The sequence below is a fragment of the Perna viridis genome, chromosome 4 (assembly GCF_037379345.1).
Source record: "Perna viridis isolate PV_CMFRI_1.1 ecotype Kerala chromosome 4, ASM3737934v1, whole genome shotgun sequence".
NCBI lineage: Eukaryota > Metazoa > Mollusca > Bivalvia > Mytilida > Mytilidae > Perna > Perna viridis.
This window is the reverse complement of record NC_142448.1, coordinates 19,703,693-19,723,971: the sequence shown is the minus strand read 5'-3', so window position 1 is coordinate 19,723,971 and position 20,279 is coordinate 19,703,693. Positions and strand designations below refer to the sequence as shown.

General features: G+C 34.4%; 2 protein-coding genes across 2 annotated transcripts; one reads left to right on the top strand and one right to left on the bottom strand.

Moving 5' to 3' along the window:
- Positions 1 to 4,823: 4,823 nt before the first annotated feature.
- LOC148619230 (large ribosomal subunit protein uL3-like) lies at positions 4,824 to 11,108 on the bottom strand. The gene is made up of 8 exons (XM_088578902.1): positions 11,052 to 11,108; positions 9,994 to 10,186; positions 7,899 to 8,067; positions 7,327 to 7,462; positions 6,749 to 6,935; positions 5,892 to 6,250; positions 5,357 to 5,476; positions 4,824 to 4,917 (listed from the first exon to the last, which is right to left on the bottom strand). Exons 1-8 carry the CDS (start codon positions 11,052 to 11,054, stop codon positions 4,876 to 4,878), a joined length of 1,209 nt encoding a protein of 402 aa, XP_088435028.1. The 5' UTR covers positions 11,055 to 11,108; the 3' UTR covers positions 4,824 to 4,875.
- Positions 11,109 to 11,398: 290 nt separating this feature from the next.
- LOC148619229 (NADH dehydrogenase [ubiquinone] 1 beta subcomplex subunit 10-like) lies at positions 11,399 to 20,057 on the top strand. Its single transcript, XM_088578901.1, has 4 exons — positions 11,399 to 11,557; positions 17,371 to 17,506; positions 19,029 to 19,168; positions 19,850 to 20,057. Exons 1-4 carry the CDS (start codon positions 11,467 to 11,469, stop codon positions 19,951 to 19,953), a joined length of 471 nt encoding a protein of 156 aa, XP_088435027.1. The 5' UTR covers positions 11,399 to 11,466; the 3' UTR covers positions 19,954 to 20,057.
- The last annotated feature ends 222 nt before the right edge of the window (positions 20,058 to 20,279 follow it).

The window sequence follows — 20,279 nt, the reverse complement described above, 5'->3', positions numbered from 1 at the left end:
CTAGGCACCTATTTTCAGAGACACGTACATTGAGGATAAAGTCTTAGAATATAATTTTAGTGCCCCGAAGCACCTACAGCTCTATTATAATTGCAATAACATTGCGAAAATCGCCAAAGAGAATGATTATTGCATAAAGCAATAACATCAGACCAAAAATGCATTATCGGAAATTCCTTTTCCATCGTCTATGCAAAGTTTCATTTTTATTAGTCATCTCCAGGCTTCCGATGTCACTGGGCGGTAACCGTTATAAGAATACACGATACAGTAGGTGATACGTCTGAATGGTTTCGAGGTGTCATGCTACCCTTTTGTTAAAAAAATGGCCAAAAGATGAGATAAATAATTGTCTGAAGCCCCTTCTTAATAAGTTTCCTGATCGGAACCACTGCCTCTTTAACCCACCAGGGCCTGCGTGAAATATCTGGAGACAGCTCTTCAATTTGGTCCTCAACTTTTCGCTGTATGATTGATGACTATTTATAATCTTACAGGGTTTTCATTTCTAGCTAAGCATCAAATGGTTTATGATTATTGGGGTTTAACGCCCAAGCAGCAATATTTCAGCTATATTCAGGCGGTAAACATGAAATGGATGATAAATTGAACATGAAATGATGATGAAATGAACAAGAGGCTCCCAGGAGCCTGAATTGCTCAACTGGTTGAAGTTTGTCTTTCAAGGGCAACATATTTAATAAGGAGATGTCAGTTTGACTCAAGAAGACTTTGGTAGGACTTATCACAAGGATCATTTCAGCAATTGAAAGTTTCTTTCTAACTATTATAGGTTTCAAGATATTGGCTGAAAACTGTTTAAAAAAATCATCTTTCAAGGGCAATAACTCTTATAAGGAGTCGCCTGACAACTTTGATCCCTGAAGACCTTTGAAGGCCTTATAATAAGGATCATTTCAGTAAATGAGTTTGGCTAAACCGAACGGTTTTGAGATATATGCGAAAAACTACTGTCTAACCCCTATGTTCTATTTTTAGTAATGAGGGCCATGTTTTTTGATGGATCAAAAATCCCCACATCGGTTCTATGCAGAATATCACAAGGAACATTCATACCAAATTTGGTTTCAATTGGTCAAGTAGTGTCAGAGATTTTTGAAAAAAAAATAACATTAAAAACAGCAAAAATCGTTGAAAAAGGGCAATAACTCCAACATGGCATAACGGATGACAACCAAAATTTGACGACATATAGATCTTATCATGCTGAACACTTTTATCCAATGTCAGAATTGAGCTAAACCTAACGGTTTTGGAGATATATTAAAAAATCTACTGTCTGACCCCCTATGTTCTATTTTTAGTAACGGCAGTCATGTTTTTCGACGAATCAAAAATCCCCATATCAGTTCTATGCAGGATACACCAAGAAACATTTATACCAAGTTTGGTTCTAATCAATCAAATAGTTTCAGAGGAGAAGAGTTCTGTTCCTATTGTTAACGACGACGACGACGGACGCCAAGTGATGGCAATAGCTCACATGGCCTTTGGCCAGGTGAGCTAAAAAGGGATGGGATACAAGGATAATAGGGTCGACAAATTTTGATTGCCACTAGAAAAAGGGAGGGCAATTTAGCCTCCTGTGACGGAGCGCAAAGGTTCCTACTCCTATCGAATTCAACAGCAGGGTTCTTTAACGTGTCTTTCTCAATACAGTGCACCACTATGGTTTGCGGTCAGGTTTTCCGTATTATAGCCTGACAACCCCAGCATGCAACACGCCAGGGGTACCCAATTCCACCACCTGGGGCAACCTAGTTGCTCTGTGGACAGAGCGCCCTAGCACACCCCCAACCCGGCTAGGGTTCTGAAAACTATTTAAAGTCGCCTTTTACGACAAGCTAAGCGCTACTGCTGGCCTATTTTTTGACACCCGGACCTGCACGGGCCTAAAAATAAGAGGCAACTTGAATATGTCGACACTGAACGATTGATCCGCGTAAATGCATAGAAATAAACGGTCATGCATAATACTGATAAGAGGTTAGTTGTAAAAGTTGGTCATTGGATTTCTTTATTGGTGTAAATAACATGGAATTGAATTTGATATATTAGAAATACCTACAACGTGGACAAATCTATAGGCATTGAACCTTAATGGAGTATGTCGATGGGGCTATTTTTCTGCGGTAGGGTACGATAATTGCAGATGCTACAAGACTTTACAAATCTAACTTAAAGGTTCTGGCGACTGCTATATAAATTATGATTTTCCATCTAAATTGATAAAAAATGCACATGGCTCCTCTTACACCAATCACTGCAAGTATGACAAGCTCAGTCTTCAGACAACAAGCTCTTAGGCCTTTTAACAAGTTGGTTACGGACAGCAGTTCTGCGAATTTCGAGGAGGTAAAAAAAAAGGCATTCACTTCTGCAAGTTAATTTACGGAGTGCCATCTATGTACAATAAATTGCTGTGCTGGTTTTTGGTTTAAGGAAATAACTATAATGCTACACACCTGCACTATTTTGGTTAGAATACTTGACAGAAGATATGTATATACACTTTTGTATTAAACAAGAAGCTCCCCCGAGACTGAATCGCTCACTTGGGTTATTTTTTCGTTTTTCAAGATCAGTAACTGTAATAAGGTGTCCGACAATTTTGACTCCGGGACACTTTGGTAGGACTCATCATAATGTTCGTTTCATCAATTGAAAGTTCATTCTATCTTATATAGTTTTCAAGATACTGGCTGAAAACTGCTAAAAACAATTTTTTTTGCATGTTGAGGGCAATATGTCTAACAGAGTCGTTAAACAAATTTGATCCCTGCAAACTTTCGTAGGTTGCATCATAAGAAACACTTCAGGAATTATAGGTTTCATTCTATCTTAGTTTCCAAGATATTGGCTGAAAACTGCAAAAAAAAATTTCATCTTTCAAGGCCAATAACTCTTAAGCAATAAGGAGTGGTCTGACCCGTCCTACTTTTAATAACAGTGGCCATGTTTCTCTACGGATCAAAAATCCAGAACAGTTCTATGCTAGATATCCAAAGGAACGTTCATACCAAGTTTGATTCCAGTTGGTCAAGTAGTCTCACAGTTGTAAATTTTTGAAAGAAATAACATTAAAAATAACAATAGAAAACCTCGAAAAAGTGCAACAACTCTAACATGGCTGAACAGATTAGAATGAAAATCAGATTTTGGTTAAACCTAACGGTTTTGAAGATATATGCGAAAAACAGGCTGAACACTTTTACCCTCAGTAAGAACTTGGTTAAACGTAATGATTTTGAAGATATATGCGAAAAACTGTCGGACCCCTCTGTTCTATTCATAGAAACGACGGTCATGTTTTAAGGATAAACAAATCCCCACATCAATTCTATGCAGGATACCCCAAGGAACAGTCTTATCAGTCGAGTAGTGTCAGAGAATTTGAAAAACTGATAACGACGACGGACGCCAAGTGAGCTAATAAACGAGCAGCGGTGTTATAAAAATGTAGTGACTGTCCTTTGATTTCCGTATTCGCCTCATTTCGACACTTGGGTAGATCATTATTTCTTAGAAAAGATCAGTATGCAGAATTTAAATGTCATTTTCATTGGATTGCATGTCCCGTCCGAGTCCAGATAATAACGACGTTCGGAAGGCATTTTTGAAAAAATATCTGACGTTGATGCCTTGAAGAGAGGCAACCAGGCAAAATAAAACTAAGCCTCCCAAGACGACATAATTGGACTAGACGTGTCCGTTCTTGATGGGCTAGTGCGGTTTTTACTGCTGTGCGCAGGGTCCTTATGGTTACGAATTTGTCCGTAATTCACATTTTTGTCCACAGCGTCTAGTATATTTCCAAGTTTTACATACAAGTGGTTTAGGGTTGTTCCAGAAATTGTCGAGCAAGCTGTGCAGTACCTTCTCTACTGTACATACAATTTTTCTGCACTATTTTCTTGTGCATTTTAACTGGTTGGAAATGAACAGTAAAATACCAATGGTGTATTATACTGTCAGTATTGGGAATCTATCCTTCAGCTGTAGGATATATTCCTGTAAATTCAAGGCACGAGCTGTATTAAAAAATCAGCACAACTCAACCATGAGCACAAGGTTATTTTCTTTATTATGTCCACTTCTTCGGAATCCAACAAAAATTTAATTCTATCGTTTGACATACCTTGTGACTAATGATGATGTAAATGTCAGGTCAATTATAATCATTTATGCCTCTGACAATGCACACATTTTCTACTGTCACCTTGATTGGAAGAATCACTCAATTCATGTACAAGAATTAAATTGAGGATTTGTTCTTCCCTCCCAACCCGTTCCAAAAGAAACCCTACCCACAATCCCAGAATTCTAACAGCCTTAAAATAAAAAAAAAACAAGAAAGTTCTGGTGGTCAACATTCTATGGGAAATGAATTTACAGAGTGAAACGATTCTGCCCTACCATTATTCTGAAAAGAATTTTTAACAAGATACATTGGTTTAAGAGCAATATTTCTGCAATCCCGCTACTATTTTTACCAGCATTGCCTGGTCCAAATTTCAAAGAAGTTTTCCAGGCTTACGCATGTGAAATTTTAGATTGTTGATCAGCATTTGCTTATAGTAAGGCACCAGGGGGTCCAAGTAAAGCAGACACTACATGTATATAATACATATAATTGAGAGAAAGGCAAGGAGAAACCAATTTGATACAAATGTCTCCATGCTTATAATAATTTCTACACATGGGAGCAATTCAAGCACACAATTTGGATGGTAATGTGTTGTGCTTTCCTGATTGACTGAATGTAAAAAAACTCCCTTTTTGTGCAAAAATAGCCTTCTGAATTTCTTTTTTTTTTTTTTATTATTTCTTTGTGACAAAGAGTCCAAATCTGATTTAGGCTTCTGTCTTGGCTTGAACATCCTTCTTGAGAGGGCCCTGTAGAAAAAAAAAAAATTGTTATTCACAACTGAACTATATGTTTTCCCATTCTTTGCAAGTAATTGAATATAAATTTGAACTTTTTCACCATCAGGGCAGGGTGAACTAACATATTTTTTTTTTTACAAAATTACTTAAGGGGTGAGATATGTGATATAGGGTAGCAGAAATTGGCAAAATTATTAGTAAATATTCATTTAAATTTAATGGTAAAATCTAGATATCAGAGAGGGGGAATTAAATCACAGATTCACCCATTACTTGTACAGACTAAACTATTAATTTGGCTGCGGCAGTACTTTAACTTCTCAGAGTATTTCATATCAAATGTACTTTCCTAGATAATTTATAGTTCACTAGTAAATTGTGATATCTATCCATGCAAATTATACAGGGAACATTTTTATCCATTCGATATGCTAACAGTGATAAGTACCATGAAGTTGTGTTTTTCCTTGAAAGTCTGGAAACGTCCATGACCAAACTTGCTGGTAGTATCAATAAATTTCAAGTCAATCTTTTCCATAGCCTTCTTTCTGAACGAGGTCAACAGTGACTGAAATTTCAAAATGCAATGATAATTACATTATACATTGTTCAGATTTTGAGCCACTTTTAGAAAGCCTTTTAAGTTTGATTTTTTAAAGCAAGAAATGTGATCAGAAGGAAGGCAACATGGTTTAATCTTCATCAAGTTCAGGATATCCTGGCAGGGACATCATCCATGTTTTTCATCATTTCTTCATTCTTGCTTTCAAAATAATAGGGAAACAATGACCAATGAAAGTTGCGGTTATCCTAAACTCCAAATATCTGCATTAATAAATTTTGTTTCTTACATGTTCATATATTTCTGCACATAATAGTCGTAAAATAAAATTTCCTATTCTCATCTCAGAAGTATGGGCCACACAGGCATTCAAGGTAACTAACAATTAATTTTCTTTACATGTAACTTCAAAATCTTTTACCTTTCTCAGAGTAAGAACCCTTTTCTTGGGACCAACACAGCATCCCTTTAGCATGACAAAGTCATTAGTAACCTCGCCATAATGAGGGAAACCACCCATTGGAGTAATTGGTTTCTCATCAGCATCATATTCAGTAGATCCATTGTTTGTGATGAGTTTTCCATCCTTGGTATGATAACCTTCTCCAATTCTGTAAATTTTCTTGTTGATCTCGGTCCTATGATGATAACCTTTTTGTCCAGCTCTGGCCACAGTGAACTGGACACGACTAGGATGCCAGGCTCCAATACAAGCTACCTTACGTAAACCTTTGTGTGTCTTTCTTGGTAGTTTCTTACAATGCCATCTGGACGTTACACCTGGAATCATAATTCATTAATTGAACAGATCCGGATCAAATTACAACATTAGATCTTAATATCTCCATAGATTCCATCAACATATTATGCCTTCTTCCAATTTAGATTATTTTTTAGCCAGATTTTGCTCAGAATATATAAAAGAGTAATCAAGGGAACCAAGGTTATAGTGGTATCAAAAGAATGTAATCCAGGGACAAAGACCAGACATGGAAAACAGACATACACAACAAAGAACATAAAGTAACTAAAATCATACATACAAAGTAATAAAAGTAAATGAGCAACTTGGACTCCACTAAAAAGGAGATTATTATATAACAATTGTTCTTTTTTGATGATCAAGATCAAGTTAGTTCTACATAACCATTTGAACTGTTATTTTATTAATTCAGTACTCCATTTGAATCACTTTTTCATTAACTTTTCTTTTGAAGTCCTTTTCTTTGTTTGTGACTAGTAACAGTAAATAATAATTATAACTAGTAAATATGTCACCTTTCACTCCTCTACCCTTAGTAACACCAATGACGTCAATGTTCTCATCCTGACCAAAAACAGTTTTAACAGGAATGCTCTTCTCCATGTTTTCCCTGGCCCAATCAACTTTCTGGGAGATAGTGCCACCATTGACTTGGATCTCCATAATGTGAGCCTTTTTTTGGCGTTTCTTCAAAAGTTTGGTCTAGGAAACAGTAAGAATTTACATTCATTAATGAAGTATTTACTTCAACAGTAGATCTTCAGTATCAAATTGTGTAATTTATGGCAAAACAAGCATATACCCACTAAATGCAGTATTTTTCAGGGTTAACCAGTACAGATGACAACTAAGCCAAATTACCCCCTTTTTCAAATGGATTTCAACCTGAAGTTGATTATCTCCCGTTATATTCGTTTAAAACCACTTCACTCGACCATTATTTGGAAGTTGCTCTCAAAAGATAGATTGACAGATTGATTCCTGCATACAAAATTCACTAAATTCTAGACTCAAATCTGAATGCTTACAAGTTAATCCAATAGCATTAAAAATGATTGCCTTTGATGTTGACTAACCACAAAATGCCGATTACCTGGGTATGAGCAATTACTCTGATAACTTTGCAGTATTTCTTCATTTTAGCAAAGTCCCGCTCAATCTCCTTCTTTCCAAGGTCATCCTGCCATTTCTTAGCATATTTGGAGAATGCCTTCTTCTTAGATCTGTACCTTAAATAAACAAAAACCGTTTCATCATGAATATTCATGAGCGGAAACGGCTTGCATGATGCAGCTCATTGGTATTGTCACCAAGAGGAGCCTATAACCACTTTCCAAAGATTGAAACATGTGAAGATGTTGATTTAAACATCAATCACCTGTAACAGAAAGACACCAACAACATGCAATTATTATACACATCAGTTTACAACTTTTATACTTTACAATAATTTATCTTTATTTCCTCTTAACAACATTCATTCTTGACTCAATATCATGTAGGTCATAATTGTTACAAAAGCTCTTAAAATGAATTTATCTTTGTTCAGTCAGCGATACCATGTATAGAGTATACATGTATTTGACATCCATACTGCAGATATGTACAGGTTACTTCATGATTTTTTATGCTAAAATAAGAGCGACTTATTTGACAAATAATTACCAGTTCTTGTAGAAGCGTCTCTTGCACTCTTCACTCAAATGTTCAGCAAAAATAGTTTTAAAGGCTCTCATACCAGATGGTGTATCAATATAACCCACAACCCCTACAACCATCATTGGTGGAGTTTCAATAATAGTTACAGCCTCTACAATTTCCTTTTTGTGGGATTCTGTTAAAAAAAAAAAATATATATATATATATATATAAAGTAAGTCCATAAACATCTATATAAACATGTCATAACTACCACTTCAAAGTTCCAGAATAATTTAAAAAAAAACAAAAAAACAAGGCCACATGTCTCAACTAATAATTTCTTTCTGGTGGTATAACAAGACCAAAATTAATAAGATTAAATGCACTCAAAGTTATGATGTATTTAGTTATATAATTGCATTACAACATTGTACCATATGTACTAAAATGCAAGTCGGATCCCCTTTTCAGTCCAAAATTTCTAGAACCTAGGCCAAAAATGAAAATGTTTGTTTCCCCTCGCCCAGACCGGGTAAAAAAAGGGCACAAGGTTAAAATTTTTATTACCAAAAAATTTTGATGTTTTTTTATTCCCGTAAAATAATCGTGTCCGATCGGCTTTGGATATTACTTAAGCTTATTTCGGAACTCATTGGGATTTATCTATCCAATGTGTTGGTATTACTTCGAAAGATTGGCGACAAAATTGCTATGTTGTCAACTGTTAGAATAAAGTACAATCTTCAAAAGTTGTTCCAATCATAAATAATAGACTTTTTTTTTTCCTCTCAAAACAATGCACTTAGCATGACGTGCTATACGACCCAATCATGGATGATAAAAACAAGGTCATCGTCACTGTCTAACTTTCAAACGAAGTTACCTTCCAGTCAGACTTTGATTAATAAATAAAGGTTGTTCATAATTTTGATTTGAAAAAAAAAACATTCTATTTGATATCATCTGGGCCTCAGCACCAAGGAGAAGAACCGTCTGATGATGCAAACAAAAATATGTAGACGATGCTTTTGTTTTTCCAGTGAGATTGAGAAAGTCTGCCCATTGCACCAACTCCCTCAAAAACTTGATGAATCAGCTGGCAGATTTACTTGCAATTTATAAGAATTTAATTTACATTTCTATCACATGGGCTTCAGATGGTGTATGGTTCACGTCTTACAATATAAATGAGTCTGTCCAACACCATTGCTGATATTTATTTCTTCTTCCCAATCACCTGCCTCCCAGAAAATTTGGACATATTGAACCTCAAATCCATTCTTCGACTGACGAGCTTTTCATTTCTGAGTTACCGAGGTTTGTATGGGGGTACCAGATAACCCATATCCCTATAATTTTAACTCGAGATATCCCCTAAAATATATTGAAAAAAATCCATGTTCCTATAAATAATCAAAGATATCATGTATCCCTAACATTTTTTTTAAGGTTATTAATATCCGATATCTCATTACATGCAACTATTTGGCCTTACATCCCAAATCCCTAAAATAAAATAGGCAAATATCCTGTTTCCCGATTTCCCCTATACAAGCCTCGTTTACCCTGTCCTTCAATTACATTTTGCCCATCCCCCTTTTCCCACAATAAAATGACCAAGTTCAGCCTTCTGCAAGGTTAAAATAAACGAAACTCTTCCAAAATAGGAGTTGTCAATGCTGAGCTCTGTAACTTTACAGAATGTTTCATATATATTGAAGACGTGTACCAACTGTGGTTAAAAATTGATTCTTACATTACAAAGAAAAAAAAAATAATGGAGTGATTTCATATGCCAGGTATTCCTCACGTTATAAATGTTAGCTCTGGTTCCATGCATTAGGATAAACGCTGCATAGTTGTCAACATGTTTTAACACTGAGATTTTGTTGTCACTATATGTGGAAGAATACTTTTCATAATAATTTTTCATTTTACAAAAATATATAATACTCTGCCGATACCTGATTGATTACCTTTCACAGCTCTGACAGTTGAATGTTTTATCTGTTATAAAACAGGAGGGGAAGGGAAACAAATGTTCCTTTAAATATGGCCCTAGCCTTGAACACCTTATAATTTCTGATAGCCAAATTGCTAACATTCTTTAATTGCTTACTTGATCCTGGTCTGTCAACTTCTCTCAAGATGTGAGACATTCCAGCCTTATATCCAATAAAAGCAGTGAGATGTACTGGTTTGTTTCGGTCATCTTTAGGGAATGCCTTCACTTTACCACGGTGACGTTTTGCCCTCTTTTTTGGAAGGAAGCCTTTAGAGCCGTGTCTTGGGGCCGAGAATTTTCTGTGAGACTAAAAATAATAAAAAAAATTTTTTTTAAGAAACATACAATTGAACTTCATCCTCAAGTAGGTGGCTAAGATGTAACAGATGAAAACTGTAGTGAATTGTAAATTGTGAGCCTAGTCCAAGGATTTTTTGAAAATATTGTAGCCTCCATTTCTACACCTTGATTTCCAATGTAGTCGCCTGTGTAAAATCACATTCTTAAAGCTTTGTTTTATTTTCTTTTACTTTCAATTAACTTCAGAGAGAAGTCTACAATATCAAATATTCTGATAGATTCACACCTGCCAGCTTATGAAAATATCCATGGAGAATTCTACGCGGGACAACATGTGAAGAGACATTTTCTGAATGTATTTTGCAAACTGCATGCGTTTCACTGTAGTAATTTACTACAGTAAAACACAATTATGTATGAATGAGGTAACTATAGCATTAGTCCGAATTTTCTCCGACCCTGCTTTTTACATAGCACATCGTTCTGACCCCAATACCACATATCAATTTCCAAATAAAAAAGAGGAGTGTTGCAGCGTCGGAGGAAATTCGGACTACTATAGCATTAAGGAGCTTTTTTCAGTTAAACGTGCATGCACTGTAGCAAATTTAAGTTTGTAAGCGCTTTTCTCTGTTGGTGGGTTCCTCCAAACCTAACTGAAATTCAATCCTTAATGACATGTCAAGTAGCCGTCCCCGATTGCCACGTGAGTCGATGACTAGGAGCAAGCTAATTCAACAAATCCAGTTAATCAATGAGATTTCAACGGTTAAAAATAATTCTTGAGATAAAGTCTTTCACTAATGTTAAAATTAGGACCAAAATGAAATTTATAATACGCCGATGGGAGCAGATTAAAACTACGTCCGTACCATCTCGGATCTTGAAGCAAAAGAAAGTAATCCCGTACGGCAATAAGAGCTTCCGGTTCACTTAATTTCTTAAAACATTTTAATATTGCAGTTTTACAAATCATAAATCATGAAAAAGAAACTTTAAGAAACATGTTAAAAATATATTTAACCTTGGATATCTTTTCCTTTTTTCTGTAAGAGCAAGGGGGAATTGTAAGTTTTATATAATTTTTCCTTTGGCGACCCCAAATTACGACATATATGTGGTATGTGCTATCAAAACAGTTATTCACTTATTGAAACGCAGGAAGGCATAAATATTTGCTATTTATTATGTGGTACAATACAAGGTCTTTTTGATTGTATCATAAAATTCAGATTGATATTGTCGTAAAAACGTATATCTGAAATGTGAAGGTTAAACTCAAGAAAGATGCCTGACGATGGAGATAAACCCTATTTGACGGATAAAGCTCTTATTTCCGTCGTGAATTTCTTTGATAGGCCAACAACTTGGTTTCATGGTAAATTGCTAGGTTGCACTATTCATTTCTTGTCTTTGGTGATCCTTTTCTTAGATAAAACGACCACACAGAGTCAGAGGCTTGTTAAGCACTAAATTTTTTGAACTTCCAACAATATAAATACAAATACTTTTATTGCCTAATTGCAGGGCCTTTGCAGGTATATTGAATTACAATTAATATGGGGTAGGTATTGCCTAAATCAGCGAGCACCATGAGCTTTACCATACATGTACTGTTTGTGTGAGACTCTAAAAATAATGAAGGTCTTTACGAAGAGGGGGGTCGACCCATATGAAAATGTTTGCTTTGCAAGTGCAATATTATTATTTTTATTTAAGCAGCAAGCGAAATCAATATTTCTATTTGAAATCTGTTTTGATAATTTTACACATATTCGTGATATTGTGACGTAAACAAAATTCTGATGACAGCTGCAAATTCCAAACAAGAAAATGATTCCTTTTAGATCTTAGAAAAGCTATGCTTTGATTTTGATAATATAATCAGAGTTATATTTTTTTCCCAAGGCAGGTTAGGTTCTTGACAACAGCAACAGTGGAACAGCGGAGATACATCTACCTACATCCATGTGTTTTCCGAACTTTTTAAAAACGTCATATTCACTTCTTTTAATAAGTAAAAAAATAAAGAAAGACTCGAAACCTTTCAGAAAAGATGATATTTTTTTTTACTGAAACGTAATCTTAACCTATGTATTTTTATTTGTTTGGTTTAAGGACAGTCACTTTTTGTTACTTCAGGGACACGAATTTTTTTTCGTTAGTATACTGGGAAACCTTATGGGAAATTTAGATAGTACATGAAATAACCATAGAGCTCACACCACTTTGCGGTGCTTGCTATTAAGCATACACCCAACATAGTTTACAATAACAACATAAACAACCATGCATGCTTGATTTGCATTAATTTGACACATAGTGACATACTGAGTAGTTATCAACGGCAAGTAATTTTTACTAACTGATTATTCATCCTCTCCTGTAACAAGTTCATGCACAAACATCGTACAGATTGCTGATATATTTCTCTAAATATGAGCTATCATACAACTAAAACACATTTTCTCTGACCCTGTATATCTCTTTTTTATTTGGATATTGATATGTCAAGCCGGGACCAGACAGATGTGCCATACAAAAAGTTGAAGATTGCCTCATTCAACTTCACATATGTTACAATTCAAATTGTTAACAATGGTATTAGCATTCGGGAAAATGATTCTAGAATTGAACTAGGTAGGTGTGACATGCATGATGTCATTTTAAAAGTCGTTAGAAGGGGTTGAAGGGCGGTACTCTGCGGTACGCTGACTCTTCAATATTTGTATGGCACATAGTTCTTTAAAAAGAGAAGGGTTGCAGGGTCAGAGTAAATTGGGATGATCACTTGACAAATTTCATTGAGGAATTAAATTTTGAAAAGCTGATTGTAGAGAATTGATTCAGTCTTGAAAATGGTGAGATCTGCTCTCTGACCAGTATAACTAAAAAATAATAGTCTTGGTAAAAAGTATACATGGAAAAGCCAATCAAGATACCTATACATATTGTTAAATACATAAATGTTAGTCTAATATTATTGCACTTTCTTATGTTAAAATTATATTCCAAATAATCAGCTAGTTTCATGTAAGTTATAACTTAAATATTTTTCAGTGGTTTAAGTCCAAATAAAAAACATTTCAGGGGTCAAATTACTTAGATTGTAACAAGTTGGATATGGCTGTTCATAGAATACTTTTCTGTTCAGATATCAAGTAGGACAAATACACTTGAAGTGTAATTCATTTTCAATACAACTGAGTGTGCATTTTAAATAGATTCTTTCACTGTAAGGTTAAATCTCGTTTGCTTTTGTCATTTATTTTTCTTTCATGGCCACTAGTTTCTGTTCTGAGTGAGAGGTTACTTTAATTCAAAATTTTGTTGAGGTTTTACACTTTTCTTGATTCTTGAAATCAAAATATCATTCAAATTCATTGGTTGATTTAAACTCGAAATGGAATATGTACAAAGTTTTTTATGTTCTTGGTTATTAGATTTTTTAATATCATCCCAGTATTTATCAAAAAATTTCTTTAGCTTTTTTGAAAAACATTTTACAATGTTAGATGTGATACATGTATGATCCAAGTTTTCAAAATGTTAGAGTACTGACAATATTGAATGACAAAATCTTTTCTTCATGCACCAGAAGACATTTCCTAAAATTGAGTAAAAGAGACGCAATACATCTCAAAGACTGCATTCATTTCCCATGATGGCACTAATGAAACAATCTTTTAAAATCTATAATCTCAGCAGGTTCTAAAAACACTTACACCTAAACTCAGCAAAGCTAATTAGAATCCAATCCAATTCATCCCATCTCTAGTACAGTCTTAGAATGTGTTTTCGATCACCATATGAAATCAATCATGAATGAAAAGGAAAACATGCATGTACAGTGCCTGCTAAAATACTTCTCCTTTTTTGCGTAAGTTTGAAAAATACCGTAATGCAGCAGAACTAATTTGTGTTCATACAAGAGAAAATTTTAGAATTAAATAGGTAAAACATTTATTCTTATTCTCCTTAAGTGGTTTTACCTCAATTTACTTATTCCCTTTCTGTTGTGATTCCTAAAAATGCATGTCTTAATGCTCTTAATTTCCTATGTATGCAAAATAACTTACAATGTAGGTAAATGTGTCATAAAACCATATTACCATTTTGACCAGTGAACTTTTCTTTCTACAATGAGGATCTAAAGAAGTAGTATATAGATGGATATATAATTTATCGTTAAATCTAAGTTTATTTTCCACTGCCATTGAGTTTTTGAGTGAAATTACCTAACTTTATTTATCCTTTCTTTTTCTTCTCCTCAGTCCCTTAAAAATTTCAATCTAGAGATACTGATGATTAAAATAAAATCTATATATAGCATCAGTGAATTGAAAGTCAAATTCATAAATATCTTGATATTTACCAAACAAACATTTTGCATTTATCAAGCATATTGACTGCAAATTTGTTACCATTTCAATTTTATTGATGAAATTTTCTGTTCATAATGTTAAAATATAGATAAAACATTTTTACAATTAATCTTGTCCATTAATGGCTGTTTAAAGCCCTAGTGACTATTTATCAGAAATTGGCATGGTTGAACTAATTCACATATCAGCCATGTCTGACACACATTTGTTAGAGGTCTGTATAGTGTGAATTAAAAAAAACAATCATGTGCATTGATATCCATTAGCATATGCAGAAAAACTATCATAGTCTTAAAACAACCCGCCTCAGACAGAAAAAGATAAACGAAATGCAAAATCATGAAATAATACCCATACAACCACCATATAGCAAAAACAAACTTATTACTTTTATACATCATATCTGATAAAGTAATTCATAATAAACAACAACTTGGGGCAGCATTGGAAGTCACAGATTTGCACTCTGCTGCAAAATCCAGGTATTGGTATTAGAGCTCAAACCTTTGCTGTGGACAGGTATACTCACTGCCTCTAGTTTGACATCTTATTAGGCATTTTCTACAATGGCCTCAGTGAGACCATCCTTAACTTTGTTGAATATATGTAACTTAAGAGTATATTTTGTATCATGTATTCTCTGTATCTGGGCACTTCATGATCTAGGAGGTATGAAGCTTCCTACGTGCCTTTGGTTAACTTATGAGAAACCCGAAAGCTAATTCAAAGTCTGTTGCATCTATCTTATATATTTATAAAAAATCTTCTGAATCTTTTAAACTATCTTTTGAAAGGATAATCTACATGTAGAGTATTTTCTATATGTGAAGATATTTACAATTGAAAAAGAAGGATTTTTCTATCTAAGCAGATGGACTTAGTAGTTTATAATGGTTTCTGGTCAATTTACATGTACATGAACCAATCAAATTAAAGTGTGACATGTCACACAAAATGAGGATTTGTGTCAGTTATCAGAATTGACTTAATGTATTGTAAATAATTTATTGTATTCTAAAATAATACATTTTAAGCTACATTTAGCTAACTTAAAAGCCCTCATGATTTTCTTGTCCTTTTATTAGACCTATACCCAAGAAAAGACTATTTCTATAGCATTTTATATTAACAAGGGCACTTTCAGTCATGAAGTCACTTATTAAGGTGAATCTGTCGTAATCCCACATTGCAAATGAATTCAATTTTTAATAAATTCCCAGTTCAGTATGGAAATAACTTTCGAAAATATCAGTCAATGACTAGGACTAGCTTGGAGTAAAATTGAATACTGTATCTAAACACACATTTTTTTCTAATTTGAGATAAAAATATTGCTATTTGCTGTTGACAGTACATGTACATGCAGTATTTAGTGATCTAAATATCTGTTGGTCCATCTCAACATTTATCAAGTTGAGGGGGTGTATAGTTTTTGACCCATCCATTATTCCATTTGTCTGTCTCTTTATCTGTTGGTCCATTCTTCATTGTTGCCTGGATATCATCTCCATTTTTTATGGATTTCCTTCAAAGTTTGGTGAAGAGTAGAAAAAAAGCTTGGTTGGGATTGAGTTTTACAGAAATCTGTCTTTGGGGAAACTTATTGAATATATAATGCAAATAATGAATTTCATTTTCATACATACATCACATTATTTCTTGCATACTATTTTATCATATTCTTCTTTTTAAAGAATAATATCCAGTAGGGGCTAACTGTAGAATAGCTGTAGGAGTGTTATCACTGCTAATAAAAACCTGCTAAATGTTTGTTTGTTTGTTTGTTTGTTGGGGTTTAACATCCGAGCAGCAATATTTCAGCTATATTCAGACAATGAACATGAAACGGATGATAAAATGAACATGAAATGACAAAAAAGGATGGGTCACAAGGACAATAGGGTCGACAAATTTTGATTGCCACTGGAACAAGGGGAAGTGGGTAAGGTTGGGCAATTTAGCCTCCTGTGGCGGAGCACAAAGGTTCCTACTCCTATCGAATACCACAGCAGGGTTCTTTAACGTGCGAGGAACGTGGCATCTTTCCCAACATGGTGCACCACTATGGTTTGCGGTCAGGTTTTCCGTATTATAGCCTAACAACCCCAGCATTAACATGCCAGGGGTACCCCATTCCACCACCTGGGACACACATCCCAGTTGCTCTGTTGGCAGAGCGCCTAGCCCCCGGCTAGGTTTCTGAGCACTATTTAGTCGCCTTTTACGACAAGCTTAGCGCTGCTGCAGGCCTATTCTTTTAACACCCGGACCTACACGGGGCACCTGCTAAATGAATACTCTTTTCTGGTAATGGGGCTTTTTCTAAATGAAAGAGTGCATGTAAGGGCACATTGGGTATTGTGATCATGTTCATTAAAGATTTTTTATTGTTTCTGCTTAGTGCTTAAGTCAAAGCATCACTCAAACAAGTCTTCATACCTGAACACAAAGTTTTGATCCATAAAATTTTGAATTGTGGTGCACCTTATTGCATTTATCATTGCAGAGTCTGTTTTCTTTTCATTTAAAAATGGGTAAAGTATGATACTTGTAATTAAAATGCTGACTTTCTTTAGTTTATGTTACTGATACTTCTAGCTCCTGCTCATTTTGAGGGAGGACACAGGGCCATTTTGGAGAAAAAAAAAAATGTGATCATATATTGGTATCGAGATTTTTTCTTTGGTCTTTTTTTACCATGAACTGTTTGTTTGGGGTATTTGCTTGTGTGGATGTGTGATTTGCATGATATAAAGGCTTGTTTTATATTATTTATAGTGAAGCAAATATTTATTCTTTTATTCAGAAACATTTGTGAAGCCATACCAGAAAAAGTACCCCTATTATCACCGCCGTTTTAGACGCGTACCTACAGTTGACCAGTGTGAAGTAGATGATATGGCCTGTGTTTATGAAGCCAACTTACAGTACAAAAGAGACAAGTAAGTTAGATTAATTAAACCTTTTACCTCTGTATATTTGAAAAACAGATTCTTTTTTTTTGTCAACTAACCCAAGACAATGATACTGCTGAGAGTACAAGACAGAGAAGTCTCACACACCATAGATTTCAAGTTCTCCAACTAGGCTCAGCAGAGTTTAAAAAAATTAAAAATTACCCGAGGGTGTCCAAAATTTTCAATTCTTGCATTTTCTTGCTGTGTTTGTTTTTTTTTTTTACTTTTTAGCTGACATGGACTAAAGTCCATGTGAGATTATGCCATTACTTTGCGTCCCTCATCCATTGTCCGTTAACTTTTCGCATTTTGCTCAGCTAGATAAAAAAAAACCTTTGACCAATTTTAACCAAATTTGGCACAAATGATGTATGCAATTGCTTGTACAAAAGATCCACTTATGGTTCCATTTGATAAACAAGATGGCCACCAGAGTCTTACAAAGCTTCTGGTAATCAAATTTTCTAAGATCAACTTCTATGAAATTTCAGATGCCAATGTCTTGAAACTTGATAGGTTTAGTGGCCTTAATGCCCTCTACAAACAATCCACTTTATGTGTGGTTCAGGTGGCTCAGCAGGTGGCTGTGGCCACTCAAATTGCCATTGAAACCCTATGTGGAAACACATTTTTGCCTTTACATATATCTCTGCTTCCTTTTAGCCAATGAATACCTAACTTGGCAGAAATAATGGAAGTGACAACTTTCATTGGTTGTCCTTGATTTAATAAAGATGGCCAGTTTTTTTTAAACTACAGGTGCCAATGTTTTGAAACTTGAAAGGTTTTTTTACCTCAGTGCCCTCTGTAAATGATCCACTTTTTTATTTGACTCAGCAGATGGCTGTAGCAGCTCTAAAGTTACCATTGAACACATTTTGGCCTATATCTCTGCCTTTACAAGGCTCAGATGGTTCAATGGGGATGGTTCAATGGGCGGTAGGATTAATGTAACTATAGAGAACTCTCTAGATTTTTTTGTTTAAATGACATTTTATTTCAAATTCACCAGGTGAGCCATTCAGGCTCTTTAGTGCTTTTAGTTTGAAAATTAATTTTGTGATAAGAATGGCAATTCTGAATGTTCTGCTTGCTACTTTTCTTTAAAATGTAGCTATGGTCACACAACATTTTACAAACTTCATGTGTTTTATCTCATCCATGTTGGTCTTTAGTCATGGAGAACATTGTTATCATTTCTTATAGCTGCATATATGATGTTATGTTACAAAATGACTTATCACCAATGACATTGTTATTGCTTTGTTCTCAAGGTAATATGAACTATGAAGTCTTTGATATACCAACCATATAAGGTAAGTTCAGATGCACCTTTTTGCCATGGGTCATCTTCCATGTAGAAATTGGCTATTTTTTGAAGTCCTAACTTGTTTTTTTTCTGATATTTAACATGATTTTTTTTAACAGTTGACTTATTGCATATAAGTATATGAAGGTTTGAAAAATCATTACTGAAATACAATATATCACTATGTTTTACTTATAGAGAGGTTGATGCTAAGATTATTATGATACTGAAGAACAGATATGTACACTGTAATTATTATGAAGGAGAAGATGTAACAACCAAATGTGCTCCCATACACAAGGCTTGGGATGATGCAGCCACTAATTACTTTATAAAATGTAAGTTTTAATTTTACATAATGTGTTATATCAGCATTCTTCCCAGACCACTGTAGTGCTGTACCACCTGGGCTATACTTTACAGCTCAATATTTGAAAGAATAATGTTGTAAATCTTTGGAAAAACCTAAATATAAATGTACTGTAAGGTTTTTGGAATATGTTGTATTTTTAGAAGAATTTGCTTTCTAAAATGTATCTTATTTTAAAGGCTACAGAATATTAGGTTTTGTGTGTCAATGTGAAATAGAAAAAGAAATTTATTTATCATGCTTGGGATACATCAGTACATTATGAGATAAGATAATTTAATCAGTGTTAGACTGTTGTACAGCTGTTGATCAATAAGGATTTAAAAACAACTTTCACAATTCAAAACTTGTTAATTGAAAAAATAGAAAGCACTCATCTGCAAAGGAGTAAGAAATTAACTACAATGGCATAGCTCTCATATACTGAGATTCTCAACATTGTTTGAACAAAACAAAACAAAAAAGAATAAAAAATATTGTTGTTATGGACTTAAGTATTCACTTTGGTTGGTACCTGGCTACACCACTGACTTATGTTATTATTTATATCATTCACTTAATTTAAAGAAATTAAAATTTTGCAAGTATCTGAAACATGACATTGAAAATATGTATCCAGCTGATTGGCCACTGTATTTTTCCTTTATAGATGGTGATTTAGGACACAATTCTAATGTAGTTGATGCTTACATGAAACAAAAACATAGATTGATTTGGGAAAGACGGAAGCAGGCAGCTGAAAGCCAGGAATGATTAGTGTGTTTGACCTTGATTTGACATTGATAATTGTTGACCTAACTACATATGGAGCTGAATTCTCTCTTTCATATGGGGAATAAAAAATATAAAAAATTGAAGGCTTTTTTCTTGCAACTATGAAATGAATTTAATGAAAGTTTTAAATTAATGTATATAGAAGGATGTTTGTTTGTCAGTTTATGCGGTCTGTTGTGTGTGTGTGTGTTTTTTTTTTACTCTGGCAGTATTTGCTTGTTATACCCTACCCAACTAAGTTTGCTGGTGTAATGTTGTTTTTTTCCCTGTTCATCTATCTATCTCCAACTCCTCTAAAACTATTG

What these genes read in the sequence shown, in the direction of transcription:
- LOC148619229 (XM_088578901.1), top strand. Translation starts at nt 11,467, where the DNA reads ATGCCTGACGATGGAGATAAACCCTATTTGACGGATAAAGCTCTTATT. An exon ending in GCCAACAACTTGGTTTCATG is followed by an intron (nt 11,558 to 17,370) that starts GTAAATTGCTAG and finishes TCTTTTATTCAG; the next exon opens with AAACATTTGTGAAGCCATAC. An exon ending in TTACAGTACAAAAGAGACAA is followed by an intron (nt 17,507 to 19,028) that starts GTAAGTTAGATT and finishes TTTTACTTATAG; the next exon opens with AGAGGTTGATGCTAAGATTA.
- LOC148619230 (XM_088578902.1), bottom strand. An exon ending in AGACGCTTCTACAAGAACTG is followed by an intron (nt 7,463 to 7,898) that starts GTAATTATTTGT and finishes TGTTTATTTAAG; the next exon opens with GTACAGATCTAAGAAGAAGG. An exon ending in AGGAAAAACACAACTTCATG is followed by an intron (nt 4,918 to 5,356) that starts GTACTTATCACT and finishes TTTTTTCTACAG; the next exon opens with GGCCCTCTCAAGAAGGATGT.